The sequence below is a fragment of the Perna viridis genome, chromosome 10 (genome assembly GCF_037379345.1).
Source record: "Perna viridis isolate PV_CMFRI_1.1 ecotype Kerala chromosome 10, ASM3737934v1, whole genome shotgun sequence".
Classification (NCBI taxonomy): domain Eukaryota; kingdom Metazoa; phylum Mollusca; class Bivalvia; order Mytilida; family Mytilidae; genus Perna; species Perna viridis.
The window spans coordinates 1,445,094-1,465,301 of NC_142454.1; the positions used below are offsets into that span (position 1 = coordinate 1,445,094).

The 20,208-nt window shown below is 33.3% G+C and overlaps 1 protein-coding gene across 4 annotated transcripts in view; it reads right to left on the bottom strand.

The window, feature by feature from the left end:
• The window catches only part of LOC148604098 (aladin-like), a 34,559-nt gene extending 20,477 nt beyond the window's left edge, over nt 1-14,082 (bottom strand). The window contains exons 1-11 of one of the 4 annotated variants that reach the window (XM_088549033.1): nt 13,985-14,082; nt 10,218-10,379; nt 9,771-9,895; nt 7,744-7,799; nt 6,385-6,476; nt 5,901-5,947; nt 4,887-5,045; nt 4,132-4,336; nt 3,719-3,843; nt 2,158-2,218; nt 828-1,015 (exon numbers count right to left, since the gene is read on the bottom strand). In XM_088549033.1, the coding sequence (XP_088405159.1) occupies nt 828-1,015; nt 2,158-2,218; nt 3,719-3,843; nt 4,132-4,336; nt 4,887-5,045; nt 5,901-5,947; nt 6,385-6,476; nt 7,744-7,799; nt 9,771-9,895; nt 10,218-10,343 (1,184 nt within the window). In that variant the 5' untranslated portion in view covers nt 10,344-10,379; nt 13,985-14,082. Of the gene's footprint in view, nt 1-827; nt 1,016-2,157; nt 2,219-3,718; nt 3,844-4,131; nt 4,337-4,886; nt 5,046-5,900; nt 5,948-6,384; nt 6,477-7,743; nt 7,800-9,770; nt 9,896-10,217; nt 10,380-13,080; nt 13,105-13,589; nt 13,681-13,984 lie in introns of those variants that run through there. The other 3 variants (XM_088549034.1, XM_088549035.1, XM_088549036.1) reach the window with 3 other exon arrangements.
• Between the last annotated feature and the right edge of the window lie 6,126 nt (nt 14,083-20,208).

Genomic DNA, 20,208 nt, shown 5'->3' on the forward strand with positions numbered 1-20,208 from the left:
ATTGTCAGGGAATTTTTTTCACAAAGTCAGTAAAATGTTAGCCACACGGAAAGGCAACTTGTAATCAGCCACAAAATTAGTAAAATCTTGACATAACTATCCATTTGACATTGTATATCATGTTATTTGTCAATATGAACACAAATATTCTAGATAGACTTGTATGTCAAGCAGCTGTTCCAAGCGTTTTGATGATAAAACACTTTCACAACCCACACGGTTGTTGACATAAACAAAAATGGCAGACAAAAATTCATGCAAATTTGATAAATTCAATTACTGGAGGTTTTTACAGGAGGAAATCTTGAAACCGAGCGATCGATGTCTCCCACACAGAAGACTTTTTATTTGCAGGTCAAAAGTTAAAATTATTAGAGACTCCTGCAAACAATGGGAGGGTTAACACCTTATTGTCTTTCAATAAAATATTTATGTTATTTTTTCTCTTACTTTATGACTAACCCAAGTTATTCAATAAATCCTCAATCCCTGTTTTACATGTACAAGTATGTACTGCATACTAAATAGTACACTTGGATTGTCAAAATTGAAACAAAGTTTTTTATATCCTCAGTCATTATGCTAATATCTATTTTAGCATGTGTCATGATTGAGAGTGTAAGTGACAGAATTAAGTATTTATGTTCAATTTTTTTTAAAGCAAAAAAAATGTCACCATTTTTAATACCGTGAATAATTCAAACAGCTATTTAGCAAAATCACAATTTGGTCAAATTAGCATATCACGATAAAAATCTCATTAATAACTTTCTGAATTAATAGTAGTCAAGGGCTGATCAAAATATATATTATAAAATAAAACTCACTTGACTTCACTTCCATCTTCAGTTGGTATTGAAACTTCTGATAAGTCAACAGCAGCTACAGCTGAATTAGATCCACCAATCACAGGCCTCCTTTCATCATGAGCTGTAGAGAATGATAAGGAATAGATAATAGGTTCACTCTCTGTGGCGAACAACAGGATTTTACCATCTGGGCTCCAACAGGCACTCTAAAAATAAATCAATATAGAATGTGATAAAGGTGCTAGCTTTATTGCCAGCCAAAGTCGAAAGATGAATTTGAGTTAATTTCATGAAATCTGCAGTATTATTTGTCCTGTTTTAGTCATGTGTCATGCACTAATTAGGTCAAGTTACAGGCTGATCTAGATATTTCTAACTAAAATTAACCTACATATCTTATAAATATTTAATGTCATTAACTATTAGGACCTTTTTATCTCTATCAATAATATACAATAGCCTAGAATGTGGTACTGATAGAATTAACTGTGTAATACATGTGACTAACAAATAGTTTTTCATGTCAACTATAAGCCAGTTAAGTATTGGCATAAATTATGACTGCATGCATTTACATCATGTCAAACTTCAACACTTCAAGGTTCCATGTGGTTGTCTCCCATACCCTAAAATATCTATACTATCCACATACCTTACACCTGACAGTATATTTAGTCCACACTTCACAGTTCCATGTGGTTGTCTCCCATACCCTAAAATATCTATACTATCCACATACCTTACACCTGCCAGTACATTTAATACACACTTCACAGTTCCATGTGGTTGTCTCCCATACCCTAAAATATCTATACTATCCACATACCTTACACCTGACAGTACATTTAATCCACACTTCACAGTTCCATGTGGTTGTCTCCCATACCCTAAAATATCTATACTATCCACATACCTTACACCTGACAGTACATTTAGTCCACACTTCACAGTTCCATGTGGTTGTCTCCCATACCCTAAAATATCTATACTATCCACATACCTTACACCTGACAGTACATTTAGTCCACACTTCACAGTTCCATGTGGTTGTCTCCCATACCCTAAAATATCTATACTATCCACATACCTTACACCTGACAGTACATTTAATCCACACTTCACAGTTCCATGTGGTTGTCTCCCATACCCTAAAATATCTATACTATCCACATACCTTACCCCTGACAGTACATTTAATACACACTTCACAGTTCCATGTGGTTGTCTCCCATACCCTAAAATATCTATACTATCCACATACCTTACCCCTGACAGTACATTTAGTCCACACTTCACAGTTCCATGTGGTTGTCTCCCATACCCTAAAATATCTATACTATCCACATACCTTACACCTGCCAGTACATTTAGTCCACACTTCACAGCTCCATGTGGTTGTCTCCCATACCCTAAAATATTACAGAGATAACAATCAGCACATTTTCTTTATATACATGTGTTCCATATACCCGAGTGTATTCAGTGTTGCACACACCTAAGAGTTTAATCTTCCTGTACACATGAGTGTTGTACACATCTGAGAGTTTAAACTTTCTGTATACATTAGTTGTGTACACATCTGAGAGTTTAATCTTCCTGTACACATTAGTGTTGTACACATCTGAGAGTTTAATCTTCCTGTACACATGAGTGAGTATTTTACACACCTTGGAGTTTAATATTTCTGTACACCTGATTGTTATAATATATGCAATTTGTAAAGCTTAATAAATTCATGACAAACACTTTTCAAACCTTGTTATGCCCTTTTACAGAAAGTTGAGGTCAATACAATTACTGTGAAAGTACTTCAATTCATGCATCCCAATTTTTGTGGATTAGGGAAGAAACACAAGTTTGTGGCTTCTTGAATTTGTAGTTATGAGGTTTTCAGTAAACACATTAATGGGAATCTCCTTTTCGTTAAGAACAAATTTCAAGGTTTGGCTTACCCACAAAAACCACCAAAATTGGCATCCCACAAACAATAGTACTTCACAGTATCTTATTTTACTCAATTAAAATGTGATGGGTGCTGTAGATAATGAAAGCACAGGTTTTTCAGTTGGAGTTCATATTAAAAACATTGAAATACTTTGTCATATTGCATACACTTCAGTATTTTGTGTGCTGTATTGTTCTCCTTATCTTCAGTTATTATATATTATTGTATTTTATTCTGTTCACTAGATTATTACATGTACTGGTCAGAGAGTAGATCTCGCTATTTTCAAGACAAAAGCAGTTATTGTCAATCTGCTCACCAAAATTTTATCCCTCAATGAAATTATTGTATGTTAGCACATATTTGAGAGCAAAATATCAGCAATCTGATAGACGTTTTAACCTTAAATTTTGGATATGAACTCGTCTTTCAGGGTTTTGGGGCCATGGTTTTCCTTTCATCATTTGTCTGCCCCGGACTTGACTTTTTATGAGCAGCTCGGCGGGTGTTTCTAGAAAAGCAAAGGACGCTTACCCACCTGGTCCATGCTCCCAGTTTTTGGTGGAGTCCGAGTTGCTCATTTGCTTTTATTGCTTTGTGTGTATGATTTTAGTTACTGTATGTTCTTTGTTGTGTATGTCTGTTTTCCGTTTCGGGTCTTTGTCCCTGTATTACATTCTTTTGATTACCGCTATAACCTTGGTTCCCTTGATTACTCTTTCAGAGGAGAGGACGAGAAATCAGTTGGCGAGAATTACTTGCCGGCTAGAACTACTGCTTGACTAGTAGATCTGTGTTTCTTGTTTCCATGTTTTTGTCATGTACTTGAATTCTGATGACTTTGTCTTTCTATTGTGATGCTGCTATATATCTTTTTTTCGCCAATATTTTATAAACCTCATTTCCCTGATTTAACAAAAATCCTTTCCTAAAAGATCAAAAAGAAGTCCTGATATTAAAGTACCTGAAAAGATGTGATGGTGTAGCAGAGAATACTTTACTGCCATCTGGTGACCACTTAAGTAACGACACTCCTCCACCACCAACTCTTCTCAATGGGGTACAGGTCTCCATGGCAACATCCCATGCCTTGTAAAATAATATTGATATGTTTAATTAAAAGGATAATTTATGAGAACAAGTTTATGAACATATAATACATGCTGATAATGTATAAAAATACAGAATTATTACTTGTTTTAAATTACTCTAAAGCACAAATAATTTCTGTTTAAAATGACACAAGGGTAAAATTCACATTAATTTGAACTTGCAAAATGAAATTTTATCAAAACATCTCAAATATAAAAAGATACAAAATGATATAAATCTATACATATGTACCCCTTCACAACAAGATTTCTGACTTAGCCCTACCATAATGGCTGTGTCTACAGGTGAAGCTGACAATAAAACTCTGCCATTAGGGTCCCAGGCCAGACAGGTAACAGGGCTGTGGTTTGACTGTTGTAGTACTTGTACAGAACTGGTGGAGGGTCTTGTTGCTAGAGAGGTTGGTTCTACATGCCATATCAAAATACATGACTGACAGGCCACAGCTAACACAGAGGCTGACTGAGGTCTAAAATATATATATATAAATAAACTCTTATTTCATCATGTTTATATTTTCATTCCTTATCTTCAAACAAATATAATTAAATCATCTTGTACACCATAGATACAGTAATACTTTTCTTTAAGCCAATAAAAAAACAACGTCATTCAAGTTGGTTAGTTACTGATAAAACAGACAGACAGACACTGTATCAGGGCAATCAGGAGCTTGTTGTTCAGTGTGCATGCCATCATGTTGAAATCTTCTTGTGATATAGATCAGGAATATAATGTTTCAGGGGCAATTTTCCCATATTTCAAATTAAATTTTAATTTTGTAAAGTAATTATAGATTTTAAAATGAGTGAAAGTTAAATATTATAAAATATTAACTCAAGTTAATTAATTTCAATATCATAACAAATGAGCCTCGGCAACTTTAAAAGTTGATAAAGTCTGGGAAATAAATCAAAATATTGTTTGATAGCTTTTCCCTACCATAATTAGAATTGTAAAAAAAAATATAAATGAACACTGAACATTGAAGACTCAGTGATGTAATAAATACCACTTACTGCCATGCTATATCAGCAACATTTTTCTGTAGTTTATGTTTCAGTGTTGGTACTAAATCACTTTTAGCTGTGTGAACATGTATAGAGTCATCCTGAAGGACATAGGCAAACTTAACTGTATGGGGATGCCAGGAAAACGCATGCACTGGACTTCTTTTCCTGAGGGAAACAATAAAAATACTACATCATTACATGTACAATGAATCAGAAGAGACTGAAATCAAATTTTATCACATAACAACATTTTGTATCTATGTATATAAATTGTTCTGCATCATTATTTCTTAACAATCTAGTACCTACTATGAAAGTTTCATTGTTGATGTGGTACAAATTTTCATGGTATTCTTGGGTTTGGTAAACCACTAAATTTGGTTCCAAAGGAAAATTTACCATCCCTTAGTATGATCTAGTTGTCAAATACAAAAATTTACAAACTGACGATTCTACTCAAATCCATCAAAGTTGTTACCCATGAATTAAAGTTCTTTCACAGTATTAAGCTCATTAATTTACAGAATCCATTAGACTCAAATGTATCTATTTAACAACCTAAGAAAATCTATTAATTAAAACAATATTGTATTGAAAAGAATTGACACTTTTAATGTAGTCAATGGGAGATAACTCCTGTTTCCATCCTTGGAAAGTATTAAATTGTATTGTCATTTCTTAATGACTTATATTGTTTTCCTTCTGTATATACAAACATGGTCATCTGTTGCATTTACATAACATGCATACCCAGTTACAAATTGATCAGCACCTCAAGCTTTAAATACTTTGTATTAAGAGATAGATGTAGCATGATTTATGAAATAGTCATCCACCAAATGTCAACTGACAATTAAACTTCTATTCTATTTTAACTTCTGTTATTTTCAATTTTAATACAAATGCATAAAGTTTCCCTTAAATATAAACAAAATATTTATAAACTGGATGAAAAGAAAAGCTAAAGTCATTCCAAATTTTAATTCAGAACGGTCTACATTCTACAATCATAAAACTTACCAATTATAGGTGCTTGAAAACTTACAAATCATATCTTCATTTGACATCTAAAAAAAAAACAAAAGAATCAAATATCATTTCATAAGTTTTTATTCAGCTTTAGGAACTACTGTAATATATTAAGGATTATATGAAGTGAAGCAATTTTAAAATTTTAATTATTGTGTTTTATGAATTGTTCTCCGCAAAAATAGTAGAAATTGGTACACCATGAAAATTAATGCATTTATAGTACCTAACATCTTCTTACCACAAAAAAATTTCAAGCTACCTACAAAGGATGTGGCTGGGGATACTATTTTGTGGTAAAGAATTTGGTGCATGCAACATATCTTTGCAAATGTACATCAATGAGCTACATACTGATGTGGAATCATACCTGTATGAAGAAAGCTGGTGTAAATGACTTATTCTATTGGGTGAATATATGTGGAGATCAATGCGGAAAACTGGTCAATCTTACTAAGGTCAAAAGGCAACTTACAGATAAATGTGGAAACAGAGATCCATGGAGAGAACTAGTCCATCTTACTAAGGTCAAGGACTTCTTTGCCATTTCTGCTGTCCATGGAGGTACTAAATGTTAAAACAATGTGAAAGACAAATTATCAAGGAATGAAATAAAAGGAAAAATAGGTATAACTTGTATAGATATTAAATCACATATAAGAATGTTATATACAATACAACCCATCAAATTTCAATCATCAATTTAAATATAATATTATATTATGCATTTTTGGCAACTAAAACCAAAATAATCAAAAAATAAAAAAAACTAAAAAGGTGAGAGGGAGGGTGAATGCCCCTTGGACAAAAATTTAACAAATGTAAATACTATTAACCACTCTGATTAAATATAGCCAAATTCAAGCACAGAAACTGAATAAGACCATTAGAAACAAAATTACTAATTCATGAATAATTTATGTGTCCACCCCCTTCTTAGATCAAACTGGATTGAACTACAGTCAGACCTTGGTAGATCAAACTCCAAGAGATCATTGGAATGTGTTTGAGTTGTTAGGAGTTTGAGAAACTGAAGTTTATAGAATTCCAGATTTTTTTTTGTTGCCAATCCAAGTTCCACTTTATTGTTGGAAATTGCTTATTTCCTACAAAGTTTGTTCTTTTATAAGGTTATGTTGATTTGTTGACATTAAAATGCTGTTTTTGCTTTTCAAAAAGTTTCAGAGTTTGAGTGCCTTGGTAAATAATTTGTTGACATTAAATTTTCTTTCATGCTTTCATTATGCTGACTTGCAATGATGTCAATTAATTATCTTTCAAAACAAACCCTTTTGTTTGGGGTGGTTAAACATATGGTTTATGACATTGTCACAAATCTTCTGAACAACTATCAGTAATCCTGGTGTCATCACATTTTTCACTGGACTCACAAAATATAAATGGGACTCATCATTTTCAAAAGTGTTAAGTCCAAGACTCACCATCTCAAAATCCTACAGAGAACCCTGGTGGGAACCTCCAACATTATTGATATCCCAAGCTGACACTTATAACAGGATTCTTATGACTAGTGAACAAAGTCAAATATAGAAAATCCCAGGGTGAAAACATAAACAATTAGTACACTACAATATGGCCGAAAATATACAATTGAAAAATGTTTAAAAATACATTTACTGCTAGTTGTTCATAAGACAACCAAATCTTCATCACTTTCATTAAGGTGTTTCACGACAGATACAAATTTCTTAAATGTTTGATAAATATTTGTAATCTTTAATTGTTGTTGTTATTACATGTAAGTTTATTTGCCTTCAATGGACAGTGAAATGAATAAACATCTCCTTATTGTATCTTATATATATGAATTTACCTTCACTTTTACTCTTAACAACTTCTTCAAACACCCCAGACAGGCCCATCTCATACCTAAAATAAAACACAACATACTAAAACACCCCAGACAGGCCCATCTCGTACCTAAAATAAAACACAACATACTAAAACACCCCAAACAGGCCCATCTCATACCTAAAATAAAACACAACATACTAAAACACCCCAGACAGGCCCATCTCGTACCTACAATAAAACACAACATACTAAAACACCCCAGACAGGCCCATCTCATACCTAAAATAAAATACAACATACTAAAACACCCCAGACAGGCCCATCTCATACCTAAAATAAAACACAACATACTAAAACACTTTAAACAGGCCCATCTCATACCTAAAATAAAACACAACATACTAAAACACCCCAGACAGGCCCATCTCGTACCTAAAATAAAACACAACATACTAAAACACCCCAGACAGGCCCATCTCATACCTAAAATAAAACACAGCATACTAAAACACCCCAGACAGGCCCATCTCATACCTAAAATAAAATACAACATACTAAAACACTGCAAACAGGCCCATCTCATACCTAAAATAAAACACAACATACTAAAACACCCCAGACAGGCCCATCTCGTACCTAAAATAAAACACAACATACTAAAACACCCCAGACAGGCCCATCTCGTACCTAAAATAAAACACAACATACTAAAACACCCCAGACAGGCCCATCTCATACCTAAAATAAAACACAACATACTAAAACACCCCAGACAGGCCCATCTCATACCTAAAATAAAACACAACATACTAAAACACCGCAGACAGGCCCATCTCGTACCTAAAATAAAACACAACATACTAAAACACCGCAGACAGGCCCATCTCGTAACTAAAATAAAACACAACATACTAAAACACCTCAGACAGGCCCATCTCGTACCTAAAATAAAACACAACATAATAACACCACAGACAGGCCCATCTCGTACCTACAATAAAACATAACATACTAAAACAGCCCAGACAGGCCCATCTCATACCTAAAAAAAAACAAAACATACTAAAACACCCCAAACAGGCCCATCTCATACCTAAAAAAAAAACACAACATACTTACACCCCAGATAGGCCCATCTTGTACATAAAATAAAACACAACATACTAAAACACCCCAAACAGGCCCATCTCATACCTACAATAAAGCACAACATACTAAAACACCTCAGACAGGCCCATCTCGTACCTACAATAAAACACAACATACTAAAACACCACAGACAGGCCCATCTTGTACCTAAAATAAAACACAACATACTAAAACACCCCAGAAGGCCCATCTCATACCTAAAATAAAACACAACATACTAAAACACCCCAGACAGGCCCATCTCATACCTAAAATAAAACACAACATACTAAAACACCCCAGACAGGCCCATCTCATACCTAAAATAAAACACAACGTACTAAAACACCTCAGACAGGCCCATCTCATACCTAAAATAAAATACAACATACTAAAACACCCAGACAGGCCCATCTCATACCTAAAATAAAATACAAGATATTAGAACACCACAGACAGACCCATCTCATACCTACAATAAAACACAACATACTAAAACACCATAGACAGACCCATCTTGTACCTACAATAAAACACAACATACTAAAACACCCCAGACAGGCCCATCTCATACCTAAAATAAAATACAACATACTAAAACACCCCAGACAGGCCCATCTCATACCTACAATAAAATACAAGATACTAGAACACCACAGACAGGCCCATCTTGTACCTACAATAAAACACAACATACTAAAACACCCCAGACAGGCCCATCTCATACCTAAAATAAAATACAACATACTAAAACACCCCAGACAGGCCCATCTCATACAAATCAAAGTCTTTGGTTGCAACAGCATTTCAAATGTAACATGTACATGTATTGGAGTTTGAATTGATGAAAACTTTGTGTAGTCATAACATTTTTGTAGATGTTAAATTAGTAAAATAAACTTGATTACTGATACCAACCAAGCATGCATGGCACGCTTCCATACAGTTTCATCATGAGGCAGGAATGCTGACTTGGCATTTTCTCTACCAGCCAGAGATCTGTAATGGTCTGGAGATATCACTACAATAGGATAATCAGCCATCTACAAAACATGGTACATATTCAATCTACCATTTATCTAATTACAGAATTGAACAATTTCAGTCAGTTATATTTAGTTATAGAATATATTACACATGGCCACCATAAAGTGCTGTGTACATTATACCTGATATTTATTGATGAAAATGATCATGTGATTAAAATTTTAATTCAAGCATGTTTAATAAAAAATAAATATCTTTAAATCTTTAGAATACAATTTTACTGCAAAAGACATCCCTCATTATTTGAATTGAAACATCTTTACATTACTAATTAGCTAATATATCAAAGAAAAGATTTAGCACAGTAATCACACTGACCTTTGAACCTGCTGGTCCCTCAGTAACTCCAGTAACCAGTTGTCCATTTTGTTCACATATTGTGACAACATCAGAAGCAGGAAGAGTAGGAAATGTTGTCAAGATACTAGTACTTTCATTGTCCATTGGAAAACTTACAAGTCAAAAATACATGTAGTTCTACTAAAGAAAAGAAACACATTTTTAACAGGTATCTGAACATTAAGGGACAAATACTTGATGTCAGTTCAAAGCATATATATATATATTCTAATAAGAATTTTATACATTAGTATTACTTCACATTTGTCATTTTGCTCTGCATGACCCCCAAATTGATGACCTTTTGACTTCAGAAAAACAATGTCATATTACATTCAGGCATTGTTAATCTTTCAATTGAAAGTCAGTGCAATAGGAAAACAATGGAAAAATACATTATTTTCTGCAATGGCATCCAAAAGTGGAAATGCATCTATTCAACCATTCTAGTCAGAGTTTATCACATGTTGTGCAAAAACAAATGAAACTCAAAATTTCAATGCTTTCTAGTACTATCCTAGATCACACAATCAGAGCCTCGAGCAAACACAGTTTGTCTAGTGATGTACATGTAAAGGTCCCACCAGTTTCACTGTCTGTCCAAGAGATTGTAGAAATATGGAGCTTTAATTTAATCAAAAGTATTTGATGGTGAAATCTGTGTTAATTTATTAGACTCTTCCTGTGTTAATTGATTGCAGAGGAATTTGGATTGCAAATGGTATTATCAACTTGGTTTCCTTCTACACATGCACTCAGTTTGCACCCTCATTCAGGAACTTTGAATAGCATCTGGCAAATGTTTTTTTTTTTTTTTGTATATTTAAATAAACGTATATATGAGAACCGAACTCTTTATAGAAAACATTGACTTGCTTCATTGATAAAACAGAAAATAATGTTTAGGAAAACTAATGATGTTATCAGTCTTACTAATTCTTCTCGAAAACTGTCAGTCTGTCGGTCCTGACAGGCACTATTTGGGAAGGTCTGATAAAATTCCATGATCACATCGGACTAAATGTTCTGTAAATTATTTACTATTAAGGTCAGACAATATAATATTAAATGCTGGTCCATCATGATAAGTTTAGAAACTTTAGTTCCATGGTTTTAGAAGTATATCAGCATGATTATAGTAAAAAATTACGTAGTGTATTCAATAAACAGATACATATATGACAAGAACCACTACTCAGATAACTTTTGCTTTTTTCCAAAAAAGAAATGTAACAAACTTCGTGATTGGGCACAGATATTTTTTTTAACAACATCCAACTTTGATAACAGATATGACTGTCTTAGAGGTTAGTAAATACATGTACATGTAGGTTAAAAACCACTAATTCCACTTCCCATAGGCTTCTATGCTAATTTCACAATATTCAATGGCTTCTCTGGACTTTACCTTAACTTTAACCTGCAGAGGACTATATATCAGCATGATTCTACATATGTCAGCTCACAATCCTCAGAATGGCATGTGGGGTTAGCAGACTTGCAGTGCAGTACTGGTCACCGGAAGTGAAGTGTCTATAAATGGCATGGGAAATCCCAGTGTTTTCACAAGATAGGGGTATATTTAGAAATCATTATGGAGATTAGGCTTCACATCACAAGAAGCAAAATGCACCTATAAAATGTACAGAAATATTTTTTCCTTTCAGGAACTGTTTAAATTGTTTAAATGAGATGAGAACTTTTTTCACAGCACTATGAGGAACAGGGGTAATTTCTGCGTAGGACTATTTTTGCGTACCTTCCAAATGCTCATTGGTTGAATTGGTGGTCTGTAACCTAAAGAGTCACTTTCTGTCTTAGAAAAAATTAATAACTATACAAGTATCTTCCTATACACATACTGAATGCATTTGCAAAGTTTCAGTGAAATGTGACAAGCACTTTTTTTAATATTTGATTTTTAAATATAGGGTAACCAAGTTGCGCGAGCAAAAAAGTGACAATATTCTACCATACTTAAATGCATTAAATACTTGCAAAGAACTTTTTCTGACTTTTCAAATAAAAAAATCAATCACAACTTGTTTTTTAACAATATTAATAAAGAGATAGCCTTTAAAAGTAGTCATTTTCTGAAAAATTGGTCTATTTTTAAAAATTTATGTCTGACATGCCTCTCCCTTTTTCTTGATCACATGTCAAAAACCCTAAATCTTTAAATTTTCGCAAAAGGTGATATCTTTGGCTTTAAATTTGTAAATACAGTGTTTTCACAATAAAACATGACAAGTAAAGGGCACCTAAAGCAAAAAAAGTACTTAAAAATGGATTTTCCATGTTGCCATAGGGAAATGCTTATATGTCCTTAACCGCAGTAATGAAAGTGAGTTTTTCCTCATTTCTAATCAAATTTTTGCTCAAATTTACACAAAACTTGATTTCAAGTGCTGATTACCACAATATTAAGGTAAATATAGCCCTCAAAGTTAAATATTTGATATTTTTACTAAATTTTCTTCACTTTTCACAAGATAGGACATAAAATTCAGCCAAAAAGACCAATTTTCCACAATTTGGACCTATAACTTAAAAAAATGCATATTTTGAAGGATTTTTGTAGTGTATTCCTCTCATAGCAAAGTTTACAAGATCTTCAAGTAGTTTAAAGCTATTCCAAGAAACTTTTCTTGCATATTTTGAAGGATTTTTGTAGTGTATTCCTCTCATAGCAAAGTTTACAAGATCTTCAAGTAGTTTAAAGCTATTCCAAGAAACTTTTCATTTTGCCATGGCCTAAGCTTAAAGCTAAAAACCACTAATTCCACTTCCCATAGGCTTCTATGCTAATATCACAATATTCAATGGCTTCTCTGGACTTTACCTTAACTTTAATCTGCTGAGGACTATATATATCAGCATGATTCTACATATGTCAGCTCACAATCCTCAGAATGGCATGTGGGGTTAGCAGACTTGCAGTGCAGTACTGGTCACCGGAAGTGAAGTGTCTATAAATAGCATGGGAAATCCCAGTGTTTTCACAAGATAGGGGTATATTTAGAAATCATTATGGAGATTAGGCTTCACATCACAAGAAGCAAAATGCACCTATAAAATGTACAGAAATGTTTTTCCTTTCAAAAACTGTTTAAATTGTTTAAATGAGATGAGAACTTTTTTCACAGCACTATGAGGAACAGGGGTAATTTCTGCGTCGGACTATTTTTGCGTACGTTCCAAATGCTCATTAGTTGAATTGGTGGTCTGTAACCTGTATGTTGTTCTTCCAAGTATTTTGACTTACTAATTACATGTAGTTATCTGTCAGACAAGAGCTTCTAAGCTGCACTCCGAATATTGGTAAAGTATAAGTTTTGATTGTCCACTTACCCATAATTCCTTAAAACAATTTCTAGACCACGAAATATCCAATATTGTGATAGGACCAGCAAGTAATCACCTAAGCTTGTATGGTTTACTGGAAAACTTAAAGAAGGACGATACAAACTGTAGTTTTGTCAATAAGGATGATTTAATCCGTATTGGAATAGAATAATGCAACAGGTGTGATAAAATTAAAGCTTGTATATGGGAGCATACATGTACGTGATAGTGGGAGTATTTGAAAAATTATGACCGACAGGCTGTGACTGTTATGCTCATTATGTTTCATGAAAAAGCGACTTATTTCTGTAATTTTTTTCTTGCCTCCAAATATTATCCTTTGAATGTATGTGTCGAATGTACTATTCTGGGGTTTAACAAAATAAATATGTTTAAAATACCTTGCACATTCCCGCGAATAATATACTAGAAAGTGAAAGTAGATCTGTATTCGTGGGGCGCTTTGAGAAAAATCATGCTCAACCACATGCTTGTAATTTCTAAAACACGGAACGAAATTGTTTTTTGTATTTTTGGGAGAAAATAGACAAGTAAACAAATTCTATGGAAAAATTATTAAAAGAACATTATAAAGTATAAGTCCGGGTTTCCCCCACAGAAACCACGAACTACAAAATACTGCACAATCAATTGGGAAAAAAAACAAACAAACAAACGAACAAACGAACGAACGAACATGATCTTCTATCATAGACCAGTAATTAAATTATAGGTCTATGCTTCTATGTAACATTATCTTCTATTCCAGCTATAAAACGTTATGCATTGTTGAATGAGCGATGCTTTTGCTTCAGATTCCAGCCCTCGATATGAAGTTGTATTTAAAATCATTTCTTGTTACTATTAACTGCTTATTAAAATTGGCAAACCTGAAAATGATAAGGGACATTTGTTTAAACTGCCTTCTATATATGCATACCGTGGTCGTATTATTATCGGAGACCTTAACATTGTTGAAGAGCGAGGATTTATTCAAGTGTTTGGAAAAAAAGACCAAAATATCTTCTTTTTTTGTTTTTTTTGGGGGGGGATTGACCGGAAGGAGTGTCGCAACACCATCAAAGATTCATAGAATGCTTACTGCAAACAATGCATTTCGAGAGAAAAGGCAGATAAAAGATCCATAGACAATTTCACCAGTAAATTCATGGCTATCATAGAATAAAAGAATAAAAGCGAACATCACGATTCCGATTACTAGAATAAGAAAAAAGTTAAAAGAACTAGGTAACAGATTTATTTTTGCACCGGCGGATAAAGCGGCTAACAACGTGGATATCTTATGACGTAAATATTATAAAGAACTACTTCGTAATGAAATAACTAACTCGAGTACTTTCCTATTCACGAATACTACAGAGAGTGAAATAACTAAAGTACATCATAACCAGCTGCTTCGTTGTGTACTAACACTGATCATATGACCGTTCCAACCTTATACTGAATACCAAAACCCCGGTCAAATCACGTTTTATTTCATCCTCCCGTGGGTGTTCTATCACTATTATTTCTAAATTATCAACCTCTACTTTTACTACTATTAAAACTTTGTTTTTAATTATTGCAATAAATGTGATGGTGTTTACTATTTTTGGACCATTAAAATTACGTTTGAAATATTAGATATTGATCGGCTTCATAACTTTAACGATTCGTTTGATTCTATAAGTAGTAATGACTTCTCTATCCTATATACAACACTGCCACATACACTTGTTACGACAAATTTATCATATTTCATTAAATGGTCTTTTGATAATTCTGGCTCTCAATTCATTTCTTGTAATGACTACAATGCTTTTTTTCAGTAATTTTAGAATAACAGTAATTGGACACATTTAAATATGATTGATACATTGAATGTTGTTATAATTGACAATATTCATATTGGTTTTGGTAATGGTCTTATACAGACAGGTTGTTAGTATTCCAGGGGAGACTATTTAACGTGTTCCTCTCATAGACGATTTGTTTCTCTATTGTTACAAATCACAACTCATGGATATACTTTTTTTCATTTTTAAATTGTACTAATTATCACACACTGGATTATACGGGAAGGACTTATACAATATGTGGTGATGATGGGGGGTCAACAATAATAATATTATAACACAAAATTGGTTTGTGTTATACTGGTACAAGTTTTAAAAACCTTTTTTGTGTTTGAAGTAGGCTTTAAAAGCTCTCTGATCAATTAATTCTGGATCATTGAAATGGGTTTATTTTAACTGATTTTTAGTTAAATCTGCAGAGGAAATGCTTTTCACATAAGAAATAGCCTAACTGAAAACAACTTATCCAAACATTGTACGTGAGGAAATTACATTTTTTATTACGTTAATGATCACATTGCAGTTAAATTTAATAAGAGATTGGTCAGTTTGAATAATATCTGATATTCAATGATTATTATAAACACACAAACAATCTCTACATATTTTTTTCACAGTACGTAAGTCAGTGTCAATATTATGAGAGAGAAATTCTGTCCACGATAAAAAAAAAATTGTCTAGACAAAACAGAGTTCGGTTCCATTGCTTCTAGGATTGCAGTTCAGGAAGAAAAATTATCGATTCTAAAGAAAACTTGACATTTAAAATTTATTTTCAGCCGCCTTTCTGAATCAGCCCATATCTTTATACACCAGTGACTAAAGTAACTACGCAAACCGTTTTAGACAATGTAAATGTATTTGTTTATTTTATAAATGATTAACGAGTATATAGCTTTTAATAAACAATTTTTGTGTATTAATAACTATGACAATAGAAGCAATCATATATCTCATATGTTATGATATTGTCTTAATTAAACTACACTTTGCAGTTCATGACACAAGAGGAAGTAAATAAAAAACCTTTCCACGTCACCATTAAACAACGAAAACGATTTATGAAGATAATTATCGTGGAAGTAAAGATTACAATTCTGAAATGGTTGACATCTTTATACAAGTATCTTTTGTACGTTGTCTATTTTATGTTTGGTTAGATTTAGTCTGTAGTTTGTCAGAATAATAATTATTTCATGCCTTATAAAGAAGAAGAAATGTAGGTTCAAAGCTTGTTGACCAAAGATTTGAATACTTTTTTTCTTTAATGATTTTTAGCATATTTCGGAAAGTGTGCATGTACTTAACTTGTTTTGTCCTTAACCACTTTTGTTTGGTAAATTGGCGTAAGTTTGTATATCCTTAGAAAAATGGGATTATTTGTTTTGTTTTTTTTTTCTTTAGTGTTATTATGCGATGAATATATTAATGTAGAATGAACCAAAAGTTTCATGTAATACTCATTTTATGTATGCTTCTATGCATCGTCAATGGAGACCAGTTTTCGAACGACGCTTCTATCTCAAACAAAAAAAAATATTGGCATTAAGGAAAACGACGCTTCTATCTCAAACAAAAAAAAGTATTGGCATTAAGGAAAACGAATATTCAATCTCAAACAAACAAAAAATAGTGGCATTGATGAAAACGACGCTTTTATCTCAAACAAAAAATAGTGGCGTTAAGATATATAGACTATAGTAAAATTAAGATATTTAACGACGACAGAAAATATGACAACGAACCTCTTAGTCTCAGCCTAAAATGAGCAGTCTCATAACCATACCAGGACCATCCGCCGAGTGATAACGTTCCATCAGATCACCAAGAAACACCGAGCTCCGTTATAAATAATGAGAAAACAAAAAAAGCATCATACAGCCAAATGTAACTGGTCTGGTAACAAACCCTGGATATTCTACAATTCATCCATTAACTATAACCAATACGTCTTAACAAGGTGAAGGTAGAGAAACTATCATACCGAGTACCATGGCATCATATTACAGCTGTAGTAGTTCTTGTGATTAGTTTGTCCAATTGAATATGGACATTCCGATTATCACAAATTCGCAGCAAACCGTTTCGCTAACAATATGTACAGTACTGTACACTTTTATACTGGTTCTATTTTTTACCTAGCTTTATTTATTTTGGGTCTATTTGGCGTAACTTATTTTTTACCTTTCAAAAGAGTATTTCTCCTTTTTCTTCTTCAGTTTTATATGACTAACCTTGATTATTCTTTCCAAAAATGTATATTTCAGTATGCGCATGCTCATAAGATTGTTGTATTTTACTGTTTCGGAAAAAAAACTTCGGAGGCAAGATGTGCTTGTGTCTAATCACTTTTGTATGTTATTCTACAAGAAAATACATTTGTATGTTTAAACTAAACTAAATTTTACTAAAATTTGGAGCAAGGACCAGGTGTACCAGAAGGGTAAAGGTCCTCTGCTTTTCTTGAAACACCCGCCCAGTTTTTCTTCTATTTTGTTTGTTGGGGTTTAACGTTCGAGCTGCAATATTTCAGCTACATTCAGACGATGAACATGAAATGGATGATAAAATAAACATGAAATGATAATGAAATGAAAAAGGATGGGACACAAGAATGATAGGGTCGAAAAATTTTGATTGTCACAAGATAAAAGGGAGGGATGGGTACGATCGGGCAATTTAGCCTCCTCTGGCGGAGCGCAAAGGTTCCTACTCCTATCAAGTACCATAGCAGGGTTCTTTAACGTGCGAGGAACGTGGCATCTTTCCCAACACGGTGCGCAACTATGGTTTGCGGTCAGGTTTTCCGTATTATAGCCTGACAACCCTAGCATGTAACACGCCAGGAGTACCCCATTCCACCACCTAGGTCACACATCCCAGTTGCTCTGAGGGTAGAGCGCCTAGCCCCCGTCTAGATTTCTGAGCACTATTTAGTAGCCTTTTACCACAGGCTTAGCGCTGCTGCAGGCCTATTCTTTTGACACCCGGACCTGCACGGGGCGTTTTTTTCTAAGTTCATGTGGATACTATATAATGATAACAGTGACAAACCCTCTTCATCATGAATCATCACATCACATATTATTTTATATTGCTTTAAAAGATGAATAAGACAAGTATAAACAATATACCACTGCTCTGTCATAGCTAGACCCACCATGTTTTGTCATATGGCTTAATTTGGTCACATAATCGGTCACATAATTGGTTGACCGCGTGAGGTCAGTGTATAGTCAGTATAATAGACCAATATCTACTTGTATGAATACCTGTTCACGTGTTTGTTATTTACAAACAAACCCAGCGCCTATAGTTCAGAAATTGATATAGTAGTCTTGTTCTCTTCTTTAAAAATTATAGACAGATGATTATTACGTGTGTCTTAAGCTTTACTGAGTACAGACATTTCAAGACTGCACTGACTTAACATTTTACTTTCCTGTAATGCTGCCAATGAGAGGTAAAACTTATAATAAGTGTACAGCACCCAAATTTGCGATATGTTTATGATTTTTAAGTGATAAGAAACAAATATTTTTTGTTTTTTTATTCCGATTTGCGCTTAAACGTAGAAAGGTAACGTTATAGGTTTGAAGGTTGGACAGAATTATGAAAAAAAAATTTCGCAGTGGGCTAAATTGTAATGATAGATACACATGTAGCAATACCTTCAATTTCAAATTTAGATATAGATGTCATCCTTTTTATAGCTATAATGAATGGCTATCAGCCAGTATAATTTAGTATTGCAATTAATATGCTAGTAATATGAGATTTGAAAATTATTTGGGCGATGCACATATAAAGGGGCCAATTTAATAGCAAGTGCTGAAAATCTACGACAAAGAAGAAATTAGTTCAGTTACAAACATAAGCTACGTCTTTCAATATTTTTCTGAAACTTTAAATATTTATTCACTATATATATCCATCTGGATATGTCCGGTATTTCCACTGATGCTTCAAAAAAGATATCTAAAAATGAAGGTATATTCAAGAGAAATTTTCATGAAAACTGATTATTTTAGGTGGTAAAATAAAACAAAAACAAATATAATTATACCAAACCCAGATGGCATTGTTAGGGCTGCCACGCGATCAACTCACTCCACCTGGTAAAAGAAAAGTAAATCCTTGTAAATATATTTTAGAAGGAAGTGTTTGACATTGATAGAACTGGTCTTCTAGCTACAGAATTAATTGGAATCCGTTGTCACAACTTAGAGTATTACAGTACAGAAAGTTCTAAGCAAATAAGTAAAAAGATGAACGTATTGTATATGTAATTAAACACTTAGTATAATTTCTATGGTGATCGATTGCCGGAGCAATGTTATGCTGTTTTGCAGTTTGAAGGAGAAGGAGCAGCATTGCAGATGCAAGCAGGTAAATATCGTTTGACAAGAGGACAAAAGAAACTAACTTTAAAGTGGAGATGTCATTTACAAGAACGTTTAGATAAAACTATAGGTACAGGTAATGTTGTTTGATTTCACCAGATATCCTTGATCAATTTCATTATCAATTACAAACAAACATGGTACGAATTAGTACTGTTGATATTTTATCTTTAATGTAGTGAGTCTGTACAAACTGGGGTTATTACACATCCCGGTGGAACACGTTATGCTCTTCTTGTTATCTTTGTAGGGTAATTAAACAACAGGTGAAAAATGAGATAGAATTTGAATTATGTTTAGGTTTTATCAAGTTATTACTTCAGCTAAACCAATCAGAATGACACATACTGTTTAGCATTTCAACAA